The sequence below is a fragment of the Centroberyx gerrardi genome, chromosome 14, assembly GCF_048128805.1.
Source record: "Centroberyx gerrardi isolate f3 chromosome 14, fCenGer3.hap1.cur.20231027, whole genome shotgun sequence".
Taxonomy (NCBI): domain Eukaryota; kingdom Metazoa; phylum Chordata; class Actinopteri; order Beryciformes; family Berycidae; genus Centroberyx; species Centroberyx gerrardi.
This window is the reverse complement of record NC_136010.1, coordinates 5,898,256-5,915,755: the sequence shown is the minus strand read 5'-3', so window position 1 is coordinate 5,915,755 and position 17,500 is coordinate 5,898,256. Positions and strand designations below refer to the sequence as shown.

Below are 17,500 nucleotides of genomic sequence, written 5' to 3'. Positions count from 1 at the left end.
CATATTTAACAATTTATGCCAAAAAATTTGACAAAAAAAAAAATTTGTATTTTTATAACAAAATCTCATAACTTTTACTTCCTGGAAAACAAAAATCTTTAGTGATGACTTCATCGTGTACCAGGAGGCGACATAAAAATTCCAACTAATAAAATCATCACAGATTTTTGAGCAATCCCGCCCCTCCCATGCAATAAAACTGCCTTTTTCTCCCTAACTGATTTCCCATTGGTTTACACTTTTGAATGATCCCTCCCTGCGTTTTGTCCCGCCCCAACATCCTGTTCCAACAGGAAATACATCACATTAAGGAAGCCAGATGCTCTCAAAATGCTGTTTCACTGTGACTTTCACAGTTCGCTTCCATTCACTGTCTATGAGAAGCGAGTAGCTGTGTCTGCACGGCATGATGGGATAGGTGGTGACACAAACCAGGCCGGTGATGCGACAAGAAAGGTTTAATATCACGTGAATAGCAAGGCTGTCGTTTGAATGGAAGATAGACGACATGGTTGACTTAGTTACTGCTGTAGCATTTTCTTATTTCCTACTTACTAACATTTAATTTACATTTTCCACCTAATGTCCATGCCATTGCATCAACATTACATTTCCACATAATGATTCTGGGCATAAATCCTAATTTAAGAGCTTAAATTAGGATATAGAACAAGAATACAATTTAACAAGAATCCACCTTAGATATCTACTGTCTTTCGCTCAAAAGGAAAGGTTTTAAAGCCAACTGTCCGTTTAATCCATTAGGTGTTTGGTGTGTGAAGCCTAGATATCCAAAAGGATTCATGCTGTAATCATCTGGGATCCAGATTGCCACCATGCTTATAGGATAATATGCTTTCTTAATGGTTTAACGCTGTGATCTGTCTTGCTACTGGAGAATTAGCAGCCTGCCTCCTTATAGCTCTCTTATGCTCCACTATTCTGACTTTTAGTTTCTTGGTTTTGCCCTGCAGCCTCACAGAATATCCTGGAAGAGAAAGAGAGACGGCATGTAGAAAACGGACAATATCTGGATGAAGGGAGGGAGGGAAGGACACAGCTAAAGCAGGTTCTGAAACTCTGGACCGGGGATCACAAGACCCACACTGCCAGGACCAATTCACCACAACAATCCCCAAAAGACATGGGGGGGGGGGGGGAAAGAGAGAAAAGATTATGATCAAGGGAAGGAGGGAGTCAGAGGTGTGAGGGGGGAAGAGGAAGAGGCTGAAAGGAGAAGAAGTTGCTGTGGTTGTGATTGTAGCCGTGGGCTCACTAAAGGGCCAGAGCCTGCCTTTCTCAGACTCAATAAAGCATCACAGCCGTGCAGAAACTTGTGGAGAAAGCGAGACGGAGGGGAAGAATGATATCAAAGCGGGGAAGAGGGGAGAAAGAGAGAGAGAGGGGAACTTGATATGCTTACTGATCCTGGGCAGGGGCTTAGAATAGAATGACTGGATCTGATCGTGCGCTGCATACTTGTAAAATATTCGGGGGAGGAAAGACTGATTTTTATTTTATTTATTTAACCAGTATTAAGGAAAGCCTCACTGAGATACAAGATCTATTTTACAGGAAGGATCTGGTCAAGAAAAGCTGCAGCAACGACAGACATAAAGGTTACAGACACACAACATAAAACAATATAAAGCATAAAAACTTCAAATATAAAAAACACCAAGTTAGGAGCAACAATAGCTTATGATAAAAGGGATCATTTCAAGTTCATAAAGTCCATTAGGGCTGCAACTAAAGATTATTTTCATTATCGATCATTATTTAGTCTATAACATCTCAAATATAATGACAAATCCCATCACCAAGTTGCCGGAGCCCAAAGTGATTCTTAAAATGTTTTACTTAGTCTGAGCAGCCAAAAAAACCCAAAGTATTCATTTTAAAAGGATATGAAAAGCAAATGCATCAAAATTAGAATTGATTAATTTTCTGGTGATCGGCCTCTAAGCTTTTCACCACAGTTTTAAATCCTCAGATCGTGTAATTTCAAATCAACCTGCAAACAGTTCCAGGTAGTAGAGTATTTAAAGAACTTTTTTATCTAATTCAGTTCGCACATTAGAGGCGGACAGCAAGAAGAAGTCACAAGAACGTAAAGTGTAACTCCCAACTTCTCGAGAGAGATAACAGATAATTGACATTCCACAACTTTGAATTTGATTAAGAATGTTATGTATCCTCAAAATCAAATTAATACCTCAAACCAAACGTTCTGTCTAATGTGCTATTTTACTTGAATTTGCCCTTTTTTTTAATATCATTTGAACATGATTAACAAACTGTTTTTTTCAAGATTTTGAGTCATTGCCTCATGCCAAATGGATCGCCGACTGTGACATTGCTTATTACGTGTATGTGTTTTACTTGTTCAATTGTTGAAAAATCAATAAATATATTGTAAAAAAACAAACAAAACACTGCACAGATAACAAAGAAGTATACGGAGAATAGATTTATAGATGGAAATAGGACAGGGAGGGCCAGTTAACTCTAGCATATGAAGTACAATGACGAGTGAGAGATCTACATCTGTTAACAAACCTTAACGCACTGATAACATTCATACTGTAAGAACTGAGCAGAAGCATTCATATATAATGGGAGGGAAAAAGGGAGAGAAGAAGAAGAAGGAGGAAAGAACCTGAGCTGGTTACTGATCCTGGGCTCGAGGATAGATGAAGGAGGAATGTAAGCCTCATTGTAAAGCTTTCTGTCTGGGGGCTCCGGACTGAATCACAGAAAAATCCACGAGGAACACGGGACTCGAGCCCAATTATACCAACTTTCATAAACAGCTTTTACTCATAATCTTTTGGGGTGGATTCCATTTTCACGCCTATATATCGTGGATTATTTGTGATATCTGGGCGGAGGCATGTGACCGACAGAACAGGCAGAATGTTCTGGAGAAACGGAGAGAGAGAAGAAGAAGAGTAATATCAAGTATCAAGGGAGGGAGGGAGGGAGGGAGGAAAAAGCGCTTGGTGTGGTTGTGATTCTCGCTCGCTGTACAGCCGGATACTGCAGCAGACCCAATAAAGCACTGCAGTCTCACACACACATACACACACACACACACACACACACACACACACACACACACACACACACAATGCTCTGGAGAGGAAAAAAAAACAAAAACGAGAGAGTGAGAAAACCTTTAGACAAACAAGGGACAAAGAATATAGGAAGAGAATAGCAGATTGGAGAGGGAGAGGGAGAGGGAGAGAATGGGAGTGAATAAGTGATAAGCAAGGAGAAAAAAAATAGAGAGAAAGAGAGAGAGGGAGAAAGTTAGAGAAGGAAGGCTGCGTTTGGCTCAGAGACGCAGGAAAGAGAAGACAGAGAGAAAGGGTGAAGAAGAAAATAAGGAAAAATGGCAACATCAGTAAACTGCACACAGCACAGTCATGTTCCCCAGCCCGCTAAACACGAGAGTCTCTTAAGAGGAAATTTAAGGGAAAACTCAGGGTGCAAGGGGTTAAAATAAAAATCAAAATACGAGCTATCAACTTACCTCAAATGAACATATTAGATCTTTTTGTGATGCTTTTTTTTTTATAAAGCATCACAAAAAGATCTAATGTACCCTGAATTTCCCCTTAAATTTCCTCTTAAGTAGCTTTCAAAGTTAGAAAAAAACATTTTTCCACACTTGTACGACAATGTCTCATCCATATTCTGTATCTGCTCGTTCCAACACTTCACTGAAGCTACAGCTGCTTATACTGAGGGAAAATATTCAAACCCAAGACGCCATTTTTTTATTACAACAAATGGAAAAAAAATCGATGTTTGTGCATCATTTTATACACATTTCCCTGGAATTCAACCAGACATGTTTGGTATCTTTGGAAGCCTTGGGATCTTGACTAGAATTTAAAATAAAGTTCTGTGGGTTTGAACAAAGCTTGGCTGTAAAACATGTGTGTGTAATGACAGACCCACATGAGGGACCCTAGGGTAGAAGTTAAAGATGCTCATTACACACGGCCTTTCCAGTTTCCATTTGTATCCAGATGTCCCACCAGTGGCCATTCCCAACCACATAGGCTCATATAGCCCAGACACATTACTTATACTGACAATAAGGCATTATTTCTCCATGAACATGTTACATAGTGGATCTTTAGCTTCACTAGTGAGTGGGCTGTACACCCTGCCAGAGCCCAGATGGCCTGTACTGTGTTTATCTATGGAAAGAGTGAGAGAAACCGCGAAAGGACAGAGAGAAACGAAAAGGGAGAGAGATGGAAATAGTTTTAAACAGACAGCAGATGAGAGGATTAAAGGGAGAGAGGCACAGGAGAGAGCAGCAGCATGTGCGGCAGGTTGGATCTCACTTCCACTCCAATCAGTTCGGGCAGACGCATAATTTATTTGTAACTCAAAGAGCGAGCAGGTTGTCATATCCAAACTATTTAGAACAAATTGAGGTATTGAGAATTAATTATCCGTCATGAACAAATGGATTGTAGTTTCAATTTACATTTTAAATTAGTCCCTGCTGTATGGGAGAAGACTGAAGGGATTGCAACAGGAGTGGATATTCTATTCTATTCTATTCTATTCTATTCTAGGCTATTCTATTCTATTCTATTGTATTCTATTCTATTGTATTCTATTCAAAACCTTAATTTCTACAGTAACAAGGCAATAAGAGCAATTCTTTTACATCACACTACTAAAATGGGTAAATACTGCACAGAATAATAACAGATTTCCTACATTGGAAAATTTTAATATATCAAAATTCAATAGGCTTAGGTATAAAATATATCAATATGCACAACATTTTGAAGCGTGCAGAAATGGCAAAATTTATTCAACAACTAAATTATCACCAAGTATTAGACCAGATACCAGAACATATTATAGGCAATTCCTCTAAAATTCTCCACTTGAACCTTGAGAAATGAGGCACATTTTTCACCAAGAGGAGCCACATTTGGCGGCAGGCAGCGTTCTCCAGTAGACGGCTTCTGATCACAGCTTGACCGCGCGAGCATCTCCTCTCGCTCCATTCCTCCATTCGGCGCCACATACCTGATGTGACAACCCCACTTTCCTCCTCTTCTTCCCCAGCCACGGGGCTCCGTTACCACCGCTGGGTTACTATGGAAACTCCGTGTTCGACATTACCTTTTGTCAGGCCTAATAGCTGCTGTTTAAAGTGAGGTGTCAGGTACTATGAGCTGTTTTTTTTCCTTCATTCAGAAAGTATCTCTAACTCTTCGCTGTTAGCCGAAGACGAGGCATGACGACTGCTCCGCCGGCCAAAGGTCAAGGTTAGAAGTCAGGGGAGTTGAACTTTTTGCTCCAGAAAACAGCAAGGTGTCACTACAAATGACTGCTGTGTCGCTATGGCAACTGAGAGCCACTTTTTTTCGCCGCTGAGACACAACAACACACTGTATGTGCGGTGATACCCTAATGACCGTGCTGCTGATTTATTGTCAAGTGAAGCAGTTAAAGCGAAATGTCAGGTAGGACGGGGGTTTTCATTTCACACACTATGGGATGTCGCTAATGCCGCCGCTGTGTCGCTATGGCAACTGACCTTGTTAGCCAAAGACAATGTATTGATCTCATGAACAGACGCGTGCGGCGCGAGACTCAGACTTTCAGCCGACATCTGACACCGCCGATCCCCCATTGGAAGCCTCACGGCAATTTAAAATGAGAGTTACAAGTTAGTCTTTAGTTAACAAGTTAGTCCTTTAGATAAGTATAGAATTGACATACTGCAGTGGTTCAGACAAAATCACCTGACAAAGAGTCACACTGGGTTGAGATGCTGAAACAAGTAAAGCTTACTGGCAGCAAGATCCTTTCTCTTTTGTTCACACTTACACTACCAGTCAAAAGTCTGGACCCACCTGATTGAATGTTCTATGTTTTTCATTCTCTTAAAGCCATTTTGATCTAAAGGCTTCTGCTTAAATGCTTGAAATTTGTTTCTTAGACAAATGTAAATAGTGAAGTTGATCCTATGTATGAATTTCTTTCCAAAGCCTTTGCCTTTCCATCACGGAAAAGGGCGGCTGCTTTAAAGAATCTAAAATATAAGATAGTTTTGATTTTGTTTTACGCTTTTTTGGTCGCTGCATAATTCCATTTGTGTTATTTCATCAGTGTCTGAGAGCGTGACTGCTACACTTTGTACCATAAGCCAGGGTGAGTGCTTATAGAGCCTTGCTTGGCTGTTAGAGGAAAGGTGTTGAGCTGAGCGAGGGTCTTCAGGCAGCCCCCTTCCCAGCAGCGGCTTTAATTCTGAGAGTTTTGCAAGAAAAACACAAGCATGCATTGACAAAACTGAGAATCTGCCTTTCTACCAGATAAAAGTTATCAAATCTATCTACAAATATATTGCCAAACATCTAAGAGAAAACCCCAGTTAGATGAGATTCTTTTACACAAGCTACAGGGTTTTACTACTACCACTACCACTCAGTTTCTATAGCAACCCATCCTTAGCTGTCTAACAATGACATAATCAATGACTGAGTTGAAACACTATATCCAGACTGGCCTCTGTTTCAGCACCGCAGGGTGTGGCTACTACTACTACAGTTATAGATATCAGGGGGGTAAAATCCTCCTCGTTAGCTCAAATTATTAAATGCTTCCTCTGTGTTAACTGTAAATGTTTTAACTGCCCACCATCTCCCCTATTAAATAAGAATAAATCACCTGCTGCCCGCTGTAACGAGCTGGAACTAACTCATCAGCTAAAGATGAATGAGATTAGCTGAGGTGAAATATCAGGTCAAATCAGATTACCATCCAACACTCAGTGCCACTCACTTTTGCTACTAAAACTACTGCCAGTGCTTCTACTATTACCACTACTACTACTACTACTACTACTACAGCTGCTGCTACCACTACTATTACTACTACTACTATTAAACATTATTAAGATGTATGCTGGAGCAACCTGTAAGTATTTCTGTTTAAACTACAGGGAAGAGAAATACGCCTGCTAGCATTTGACGTAACACTTTGAGGTTAACATTCTGCTCATGAATGAAAAAATACATCATCGCCGTCAATTTTACATCACTGTTGCCATAGCAACCCACAGCTTGTCATTCAGTGCCACACGGGCCAGTTGACAGGGCAGTTTAAAAGGTAAGAAAAGGATTTCAGTTTCTATCTTTTATTAAAGTGGAGTGTAGCCGCTGCAATCTTGATGCACGGACAGCTCACTCCACGTCAGCCAAACATGACGCATACGCAAAATATTTATGGTGAAATGGGCAGTTCTATTATAGAGAGATATCTGTCAGTGCCTCCATGTCAAAACAACAACATGCTAAAATGTTCCCACGTCAACGCCCGCATGCTCAACTGAAAATGATGTATTGGGTAAAATGAGAATCTGCCAGTTAATATGGTGAGACGACATGTTGCAATATTTCATGAGCTACTGTCACTGCATTGCCATAGCAACATTACCTTCCATCTCAGAGAAAGAGATACCTCATTGTACCGTCTTGTCACTGGCTCTGTACCCTATAAAGGTGCAGTCTATCTATCATATCTACCCTTTTAAATATGTATTTTATGTCTTCGGGCAGATTAGGTTCATATTTGTGGCTTCTGCTGCTTTTTATATTGAAAAAGGCAGATATTAGTATCTTGGGGACCACTTATGTAGAAGGAAAGTACTGTTCAGTGCTTAAAATAACTATTAAAGGTGCTACGTCTAGCATTTTTAAACACCAATATATCACCATTAAATTAATGATGATACCTGGGTATAATTACTGTAAACAAATGAAACCATGGTCAAAACGATTGGTAGCCTCTATCTCACGCCAGTGGTATCGCATGTGTCAGAATAAAGCATGCAGAGAGTTTGTACACATTAGTTTCAGTGTGTGTGTCTGTAACTGAAAAGGTGATAGAAAATGAAACAGGAGAATTTTAGTTTTTTACCTCATTGAAGTGTGCATCCTGAGTAGCGGTGAGGCCGAAGCCGCTCTGCTGGGTCTCGAAGGTCAGGAGGCGGGACAGCAGGCGCTCGGCGATCTGCAAGTCGTTGCCGTAGAGACGGGCGGTTGCCTCGGTGACGTCGCGGAGCTGGTGGGCCAGCTTCTTCTCCATGATGGTGCTCAGCTCCGTCTCGTTACGCTCCAGGGACTCCAGCTACACACACACACACACACAAAAACAAGACAAAAAGTTAAAAAGTCAGTCCCTCCTTTACTCTTATCAAAGAGCAGATTAATAGTTAGCTACAATATAACTACTGCAATCAAATATGACAGTATCAACATGTACAGCAACACTGACATATGCCCACAAACAGAGGTACCTCTCTTATTAAATTCTCTTACTAAATACTTGCACATAAGTATAAAACTGAGGCACAAATACATATGAAACACACACACCCATATCTATTCAATGCAAGTATTTGACATATATCCACATATACAGTATATGTGTTTCATATACTATGTGTGAGTATTTAATGGTATACACGTATGTGTGTTACATATATGTGTTACATATGTGTATGTGAGAACAGCAAAGTTTGAATTAATCCTACACGACCTCTCATAGACTTTCATAGAATTCGTCAAAGGAAGAACTGGTAAATATCATATTAAATGTACTACTCATACTGTGGTTATTTAGTATTAGTGTACATACAGCAGCATTGAGCTCCACAAACGGAGGGGAGGTGCAGTTGTAGAGGTCCGGCTCCAGCCATCCTCTCTCTACATCACAGTGTCTGATAGCTGCACCTGTAAGGAGGAGAAAGGAGAGGTTATACACACATCCGATATCTCCTCACAAGAGCAGGACAAACACATAAGTCATGGCAGAAAAAGAGATTTTATTTCTACTGTCTCATTTAACTGAGATTAAAATATGATATTTTAAGTTTAAGCAAATTTATATATGTGCTCGCATGCATTCATGCTTGTATGTGTATGTGTGTTTGTGTGTGTGTGTGTGTGTGTGTGTGAAGTGTGTATGCGTGCATGTGTATATGTGTCTAGATGTGCATATGCATGTATTTGTAGTATGTGTGCTTGTGTGTGTGATATTCCAGTGTGTTTAAGCAAATCCATATCAGAGAATGTGCCAGCATGCATTCATGTGTTTATGCATGTGTTTATGTGTGTGTGTGTGTGTGTATGTGTGTGCATGCATGCATGTACTGTATATATGCATCTAGATGTGCATATGCATGTATTTGTAGTGTATGTGCTTGTGTGTCCGAGTGTGTTTGTTTGTACACGCACATTTTGTCTAAATATACATAGGCATGTAGGTGTGAGTAGGTATGTGTGTCTAGATGTGTTCATGCACATACGTATATATGTATGAATGTATGTATATGAGTATGTATGTGTGTGTGTGTGTGTGTGTGTGTGTGTGTGTGTGTGAACGGACCGACAGAGCCTTTAGGGCAGGGCACTGCGGCAGGCAGGTTGAACTTGGTCCGTGGCCACCAAATCCCCTGGGTGATGGTCTTGGGACAACCGTCATAGATGACTGCAGAGAGAGAGAGAGAGAGAGAGAGAGATGATGAGAGAGAGAGAGAGAGAGATGATGAGAGGGAGGCAGATCCAGTGGGAGATAGGGAACATCATCAATTAACATCATCAATCATCCTTATCTTTTCAACGTATTTTTCCATTAAAAAATACAACAAAAAGTCACTAATGATGTGGAAATGTTTTTCTTTTGACTTGCAGAGAAGGAAATGAAAATGTGCGAGAGATAAAAAAAAAAACCCAAAAACTACAAATTAAAGGAAGTAATTACAAGAGAAAAAAGAAAAAAAAAGAGAAGAATGGAATTGATTGGAAAATGTTAAATGTAAGATGAATATAATGAATTGCAGAATCTCAACAGTCTTTATGTTGGACAGAAGTTTGAGAGATTTGACCGATTTGAAAGAATCGCTGAGAAAGAGTGCAAACATGATGTGTAGAAACTGAAGTGCCACGGTTACACTGTGGTAATTAAATAGGCTGGCAGCTCAGTGGTGCCTCATTAGCTTCATTCATCTCTCTCTCTCTCTCTCTCTTTCTCTCTCCCTCCATCTCTCTCGCATCATTTTTCCTGTTTTTTTCCTTTTTTTCAACCCCTCCCTTATTTCCTTCTTCCCCTTTTCTCTCATCTCTCTCCAATCCACTCCTTCCATCCCTTTCTCCTTCCCTCTAATCCATTCTCAGAGCTCCGTCATGGCCTGGTAATAAACATGTGACAAAGCTACTATATACTGCAGTTTTAGTATCAATATTGATTTTAGCTTCATCTTCAAATGTATTTATCTTCTTCAAAATGATGGATTCTTACAACAGGATGCAGTTTTCTACAATTTCCCAATAGTTTGGGGGCAATTTTATCAGAACAACAAGGGAATAAAAAAATTCAACTACTATTGGAGAACAATAGACAAGGTTTTAATACTGTCACTGGTTCTCTAGGCGCAGCTGAATTTTTTTCACTCCTTCGGTTCCAGAGTCCAGTTGTGATAGATTTTTTTCCCATCAAAATAAGCAAGTCGGCGTAAACATGCATCAAAACACATACATCACTTTGTTTAACCTGCAATTGTAGCGCTTCCCTTGGGCCAATCAGTGTCATTTTTAACAGGACAGAACGCAGTGGTGAGATGCATCATTCCCACAGATCTTGTCAAAATACAATCAGTGGGGTCTGAGATGTCTTACTTGACACATGGACAAATGAACGAATGATGCAGCGCCCCCTTTGGGCTAATAATGTAATTTTGAAACTGCCAGAACACAGTGGTGAGATGCATCATTCCCCCAAGTTTTGTTCAAATCCGCTCCGTGGTTTCTGAATATATAACAAACGAACAGACGGACCCCTGATCATCATAGTCTAAAAGCAGAATCACATGGAGAAAGAAAAAGGCAAAAAGAATAAAACCTGAATGAGAAGCATCAGTTTGTCGTTCTTACCCTCGCAGCCTGAGTTGGTGACCTCGGCGAAGGGGTTGTCACAGACGTTGCACTGCCGACCGATCACACCCGGCCTGCACTGGCACTGGCCGGTCTCTGGGTCACATGACCGCGAGAAGGAGCCAACCGGGTAGCAGTCACACGGCAGGCAGGAGTCACTGCCCCGCGGACGGTAGTGGAACTCCTGGACACACACACACACACACACACACACACACACACACACACACACAGATACAGTAATGCGTTCAGATTACCAGTTGGACAAATGTAAAATGTCACGCCGCCAAGAATAGTGTGGATGATTACACGGTATTAAAAGGATTAAGGGAAAAATGTATATAAAGACACAAAAAGGGACAGGAATATAATAGAAATATGGATACAGGAAAAACAATCTGTCCATGGACATTCGCATGAGCCAGAAACACAAAGGAGGCCAATTTAATTTTTTATTTTAACCTTAATTCATTCATAAAAAGTCGACTGAGCCTGCATGCCCTGCTTCACATTCACAGCCAGTCAGGGGATTCAAACTAGTGACATCCCAGCCACAAGCCTCGCTGTCTAAACCTCTGGGCTACCGCTGCCACGGTAACAGTAACAGATGTAGCGTGTGTATTGATATCAGCAGAAATCCCCTATGTGTATTATAAGTGTCATCTATTGGTATTAAGTGTGTGTGTGTGAGTGTGTGTGGCGTGTGCACGTCAGGCTTAGATCCGAGGTCAATACCAGAGATTATAGATTAGAGTCAAAAGATCAGATCAGTGTTAGAACGGGGTTAAACGTGTTGATCACACACAGATAACACACATAAATCCACACAGAATACAGAATAGGCGCAGATCAGCTAGTAATCACATCATGATATATCTATCAGCTGTGAGGATTATTGTACAGTGTGTGTGTGTGTATATATGTGTGTACATGTATGTCCTTTCCATGCATATGTGTTTTTTTCTGTGTTTTGCTTTCATCATGAATGTTTGTCTTTTGCGTATGCGTTTATAAATTTGTGTGTGTGTAAGTGTGTTTTTTTCTGTTGAAAGCCAGTAGGTGGGATGATCATCATATCATGGTTGGTGTATTTTGCATGTCTGGATTAGTCTGTCAGATTATCAGACTGTCAGATGATTATGTCTGGGTAAAGCCAGAGCATATCTATACAGAGTTATGCCACAGAAATCAGCAGGTTCCTTATAGTCCTAATAGTATTAATTTAACTGTGATAGTGTAAAAGTTAAAACCATGCCAGCGTATATTTAACACTTAAGTCAGTTTTGATCAGCTCTATGAGTGGACAAACAATCTCCATTCAACACTTGTCAACTCCAAACGCAAAAACAACACTTCATAACTCTGGAGAACTTGCTGTGTAGACAGAAACGTGATGGAAATCAGCTGATAGTTCCTGTTGCATCCTGACAGAATGACTGCCAGACATCAAACACAATGCCAGCAGGAGTTTCGTCTGATCTCGCTGAGCAACACAACTTAGTTGCAGGAACAAACAACTGAATCACTGGAGACTGAAACTTTCCTCAAGCAAGATGCTGAGGCTCTTCTCACTCACTGTCTGTCTGGATCGGAGCGTCAGCTAAATCTGCTCCCCAGTCTACACTCAACACCAAAGGAGACCGAGGTCCAGATTCACTTAGATTGCGTTGCGAGGGCAATCTGCATATTTTTTGCGCCTCAGTTGCTTCAGAGTAGCTCAGAGTTTTGCTCTTATTCACTAAGCAATGCGTGTAAAACAAGTTGTGGCACAAATAAGCCCTCGACAAGAACACGGCACAAGCAAATAGTCCACTTCACTGCAAACTGCAAGTGCAAATAGCTTTCAGCTTTAAAACCTAATCCACCGAGGCTGGCTGGCACCCTAAAGCACCCCTTGTAATTGTGGCACTCTCTGATCTGATTGTGGTTTCTAGGACTGAAAACCCTCGGTCATGCTTTCCTGACTTGCTGGTGACGATGCCCGGGTCTTGCAGCAATGCATTCTGGATGGCAAAAGTCTTTGTGCAAAGTCTTTAAAAGACTTTCAAAGGATCTTATATGTGTGAACAGCATGGCATTCTGATTTGGTCATTTTGGGTTATAATCAATTCAGTCTTTTAAATATCTTCTTTTTAAAACTTTCCTTCTGTAACAATTCTAAGACTCTTAATTCTTTGCATTTACTCATTATTGACTAATTTATAATTGACTGATTTTATGTAATCTCTATCTAATTTTAGGCTACAGCCAGGACAGTAGTGGTCTAGAAGTTAGAAAAGCGGGATGGTGACCAGCTGGGAAAATGTGGGTGGAAAAAGAGGACGAGTAACACTCTCTCCTCCCTCAACAATCCCTGCTGATGTGCCCATGAGCAAGGCACTGACCCCTCAGCTGCTCCAGACTGTGGCTGTTACTGGGCAGGTTTCAGGTGTGAATGTGAAGCAGAATGTAGCTGGAAAAGAGCGAGCATCGACTTTCCCTGGATAAATAACAATGCAATGTCTTTTCATGCTCCGTAAAGCGCTATACAAATAAAGTTTATTATTATCATAAATGTGTAAAAGGTAAAACGTGTGTGTGTGTGTGTGTGTGTGTGTGTGTTGCCTGGTTACCTTGCAGTGACAGAGTCCGCTGGTCTTGTTGCAGTCCGGGTCGAAGCCTTTACCGGCGTCACAGTGGCACGGTCCACAGGTTGGAGACCCCCACCAGCCCCTGGGGCACTGGTGGTCAATCCTACACACACACACACACACACACACACACACACACACACACGCAACACATTAGGGGGAAGGTAATACACAGTGTCAAACGTGTTTCTTTTCACCCTTGAAAAGACTTGTTTATCCCTCTGATTGTAAACTAATAAGGAAACTAGGTAGACTCAGTTTGAAACAAAGAGATGAAAGAGAGAGAGAGAGAGCACAAGAAAGTAAGAGAGAGAGAGAGAGGGAGAGGGATATCGAACTGAGAGAGAAAGGATATTGTAAGAGGCCAGGAAAGACGTAACCCTAACCCTACACCAAGTTTGAAGGAGTCTGACCCCTTGGTGAACTTATCCATTAAGTGATTGTAGACGACTAGCTTTATCCAAAGTAAGAAGACTGATTTTTTAGTAACAAAAAGTTGTGAGTGTTTTTTATTATATTGTCTGTAGATTCATAAATATCATTAACTCAGTACAGCTGGGTTAGTTAGTTTTATTTTTGGAACTATTTTAGGTGAGCACCCACATATTCATCCCCTATGGAAACAGGGAAAATAGTCCCTGCTAGTTCAAAACAGTATGTTATTTCTTCTTCTTCTAAACTTTACCAATTTCCCACACTGGCAGATGCATGTCATTTAACATTATTTACCATTTAGTTTTAAAGCTGCTACAAGTTCTCATTCTCTCACTTTTGAGATAAAGCTAGTCGCCTACTATCACTCAACAGAGTGTCTGCTAAAGTGTAAATTGACCAACAGGCCACATTCCCAAAAATTTGGTGTATTTGTTTAAAGAGAAAGAGGGCAAACTGAGGAGGAAGAGCGAGAGAGCAGAGAGAGAGAGAGAGAGAGGTGAAGTGAGGGAGAGAAAGAGAGAGAGAGAGAGGCAGATTGAGGGAAACAGATTAAGAGAGAGAGTCACAGAGAGTGTAGACTTTATATTTCATCAGCACCCGTCTCTGTCTATCTTTGTAAAACACACACACTAACTAGATCAAAGACAGAGAACTGGGACACACACACACACACACACACACACACACACACACACGCACAAACGGATGATAGGATAGATTTAAAGCTGTGTGGGTTTCTCAGGCAGGAAGGCAGCATGGGGTCAGGTCAGGGTCACTCACATCACACTCAGTTGTCTACACATAACCTTAGTGTGTGTGTGTGTGTGTGTGTGTGTGTGTGTGTGTGTGTGTAGGAGTGAGTACGTTTATATGTGTATTTATGCATGTATGTTATGGGCTGTGTGTGTGTTAGCTTACGTGGGTGTATACGTGAATTTGGGCTTATGCGTCATATGCCATGTAAATTGCGTGTGTGTGTGTGTGTGTGTGTGTGTGTGTGTGTGTGTGAGTGAGAGAGAGAGAGAGAGAGAGAGAGGGTGTGTGTGTGTGTGTGTTATTAAGTTAAGTCTACACTCATCCCACAATGGATTACATGCACCGCTGGAGATGTGGGACAACAAGGCTAAACTAAAGCTACCAAGACACACCCTCACACCCTCACACACACACACACACACACACGCACACACACACTACACATGCCAACCCAAAGCCACTTTGACAGACAGAACAAAGCTTAGCCGGGCTCGAAGCCGCATTAACGAGTCTTACACCGTGTTGGCATCTCACAGGTAATCTGTAGTTCAAGTGTAAGGTCGAGTGTGTGTGTGTGAGTGTGTGTGTGTGTGTGTACCTGTGTTGGCAGTACTGCCCATAGTGGTTGTCTCCACAGTCACAGATGTATCCGTGGGAAGAGCTGGGCTTCCTGTGGCACTGAGCTTCGTTTTCACATGGATTCAGCTGGCAAGCATCAGTGCAGCCCTTCCCATAGTAACCTGTAACACACAGAGAGCGAGTGAAATATTAATTGCACAGTCCTTTCAAAGGCTTTTTCAATTGGTATGCATTTGTGCAGCTCTTGCCATCGCAGACACACAGGGGGGGGGGGGGGGGGGGGGGGGGAGACACAGAGAAAGTCGGACATGACATGAAAATGACAATTAAAAAGCAGAAGTATCGTCTGTCTCCCGGGTTTTATTTTCCGACAAAACAGCACAGGAGGAAGTCCCAGATGTCGGACCTTCCAACCAACACATGAACGCAGCATGATGCCTTAAAAACGCTAATCATGAAACTACCTGCTCACACAAAAAATATACAGACAGTACACACAAATACAAACACACGAGCACGCACGGAGACAAACAAACAAACACGTTACATATTTGATTTCTTCATTTCGAAAGAAACCGAGCAATCAGACAGAGAAAACATGAGAGAGAACGGGGACGCAGGCAGTCAAAATGGCCGTGAAGAACTTCCCCAGAGTACAGAAACATGACATGAAAGCGCGCAACGAGCTCCCCGAAACCAAAATATGCAGAACACCGCTGCATTTCCCATTCATGTACCAGACATAATAACCTGTCAGCGCACAAGTACACGTCTCAAACATCAAACAGCGATTATCCCGAACGTCAATCCCCCCCCCGACTCACTCTACTGAAAAGCCACTGAAAAACAAGCCACAGCCGCGCATTACATCGCCGTCATGCTCCGAGATACAAAGCGATGCTTCCTCTGTGTTCAGTCGGCAGCGGCGGGCATCGCAGCGAGAAGATTACCACCGCGGCTAGAGGAAATGTGAGATTCAAAAAACATTGTAATTTACCTCAGTTTAGCTCAAAAAGCACAAAAAAGCGCAGGCTGAGTGCTTAGAAAACACACACTTTGCATAATAAAGTATACAGAAGAGAATAGTTGTATTGCTGCAATCTGTGTTACATCAAGAAAGAGATTTAAAAAAATAACCATGGCTACAAAACGATTAAAAAACACACAGAGTGGCAAGACTGGGCTTCAACTGCATTGACTTGCAGGAAAAAGGTTTGAACAGAAGGTCGTTAAACTGAACTTAATTGCACCTAAAGTTTTAATACTTTTGCAATACTTTTGAGTGACATTTATTTTCTTCATGTAAAATCTCTACTTAGACCTGAACACACTTCAACTCTTCAACACTGTTTTTCAGCTGAATATTTTTCAGTACAATCCCTGGATGATATTTTTTTGCTGCCATAATTTTTTCCAAAAACCCACAGAGTAAGCCAGGCTGAATAAAATGCTTTATGGTACTATAAATTAAAGTGATAACCTGCAAGATTCTTTTATGTTTTTATTCTTTTTGTTTTATTTTGTCTCCATCTTTGGTGATAAGCGCTCACTGGTGGTTTGAGATCATTATCAAGCCTCACTATGAGGCAGCTGGCTTTCAAAACACTATTTTCATTCTTTGTAAACCTGTGAAATAAAAAAAAAAGAATTTGTTTTACTGTTGGAAAAGCCAGCAATAGAAAAACAACCACAAATATTTAAATGATGTCATTATTTTCTACCCTGGCATGAAATCGAGGCGACAGTGCCAGGGGAAACACATTTTTTTAGGGGAAACAAATTTTGACACAACACCAGGAAAGACCTACTCTACTACACACCGGGTGTGCAGAACAGTAAATACAGAAGTGTTAATGGACTGGGTATAAGTTGAACCACTGTTGTGCTTTATCAATTAACTGTAGCAAAACTGAAATGTATCACTCATTATTACTACAATATCTTGTAATAAAGGGCTAAATTTTGGATTATTCTTCTCCATAACAGCCAACAAAATTTCAGGTATGAATGTGTGCAACGGTGTGAGCGTGAAGCAGGGTGTTGCTGAAAAAGAACATACTGTACATGCAAATCCTCCAAGAAAAACAGTTAAATCAGATTAGTCCTAAGAACTGAACTGTAAAA

At 41.1% G+C, this 17,500-nt stretch overlaps 1 protein-coding gene across 1 annotated transcript in view; it reads right to left on the bottom strand.

Moving 5' to 3' along the window:
* The window catches only part of celsr3 (cadherin, EGF LAG seven-pass G-type receptor 3), a 127,469-nt gene that overhangs the window by 30,549 nt on the left and 79,420 nt on the right, over window positions 1-17,500 (bottom strand). Inside the window, exons 17-22 of the mRNA XM_078288237.1 lie at window positions 15,396-15,537; window positions 13,589-13,709; window positions 10,977-11,160; window positions 9,433-9,534; window positions 8,683-8,777; window positions 7,963-8,172 (exon numbers count right to left, since the gene is read on the bottom strand). Coding sequence (XP_078144363.1) covers window positions 7,963-8,172; window positions 8,683-8,777; window positions 9,433-9,534; window positions 10,977-11,160; window positions 13,589-13,709; window positions 15,396-15,537 — 854 coding nt within the window. The remainder of the gene's footprint in view (window positions 1-7,962; window positions 8,173-8,682; window positions 8,778-9,432; window positions 9,535-10,976; window positions 11,161-13,588; window positions 13,710-15,395; window positions 15,538-17,500) is intronic.